This window comes from Notothenia rossii (genome assembly GCF_949606895.1).
Source record: "Notothenia rossii genome assembly, contig: scaffold_118, whole genome shotgun sequence".
Classification (NCBI taxonomy): Eukaryota; Metazoa; Chordata; class Actinopteri; order Perciformes; family Nototheniidae; genus Notothenia; species Notothenia rossii.
This window is the reverse complement of record NW_027640273.1, coordinates 107,501-108,305: the sequence shown is the minus strand read 5'-3', so window position 1 is coordinate 108,305 and position 805 is coordinate 107,501. Positions and strand designations below refer to the sequence as shown.

The following is an 805-nucleotide window of genomic DNA, read 5'->3' as shown; positions in this document are numbered from 1 at the left end:
GAACACCCCCCCCCCCTACAGGAACACACACACACAGCTGCTCAGTTCTCAGGTGTTGCATCACTTTTCCTGCAGTCTCTGCCACGTCTGTTTAAATTTATATTGATACAAAGTCAGACATCAGGATGTTTAATATTTGCTATCTCCTTCAGCGTGAATCTGAAACAGCTGCTAATAAACGTTATTCAGTCTGATCCTGAAGTGATAAATATAAACTTTAAACTTAATGAATCAGTCTATAATGAATCAGTCAAAGATTATTTCCTTTAACTATGATCAGATTCATTGAATTTGAAAGTGTTAAACGTTTTCGACTTTATTTCTGATTATGTATTTAAACATAAATATAAATATATATACTTATAAGATAAGATGGAGCTTTATTGTAGGGAAGGTGTGACAGCAGCAGTGAGAGAAACACAGATGGTCCTCATGAGAAGAAACAGAGATAAAAACAACTTAAATAAATAAAACAAACATAGTATGAATGTACATGTATATACATATACGTGAGTAAGGCTAAATGTATTTAAATGTGCAGATATATCACTACAGTATGGTTTTTAGAGTAGCGTTTATTGTTTTACGGTCTCCCTACGGAGGCGTGTGAGCTGTGAGACGTCAGCAGCCAATCACAGGGCATGTGAACGGTCCATCTGGCAGCAGCAGCAGCAGCAGCAGTGAGCGCTCTGATTGGCTGTGGCACCAGCAGGCTTCAGGATAAAAGAGCAGGCGTCCCTGAACACATCATCTTCCTCACCATGGCCTTCCTCTGGATCGTGTCCTGCCTCGCCTTCGTCAGCGC

At 40.1% G+C, this 805-nt stretch overlaps 1 protein-coding gene across 1 annotated transcript in view; it reads left to right on the top strand.

The window, feature by feature from the left end:
* The first annotated feature begins 690 nt into the window (after positions 1–690).
* Positions 691–805, top strand: part of LOC307026870 (chymotrypsin B-like) — a 3,490-nt gene continuing 3,375 nt past the window's right edge. The window contains exon 1 of the mRNA XM_079695008.1: positions 691–805. This exon is cut by the window's right edge and continues 8 nt beyond it. Coding sequence (XP_079551134.1) covers positions 762–805 — 44 coding nt within the window. The 5' untranslated portion in view covers positions 691–761.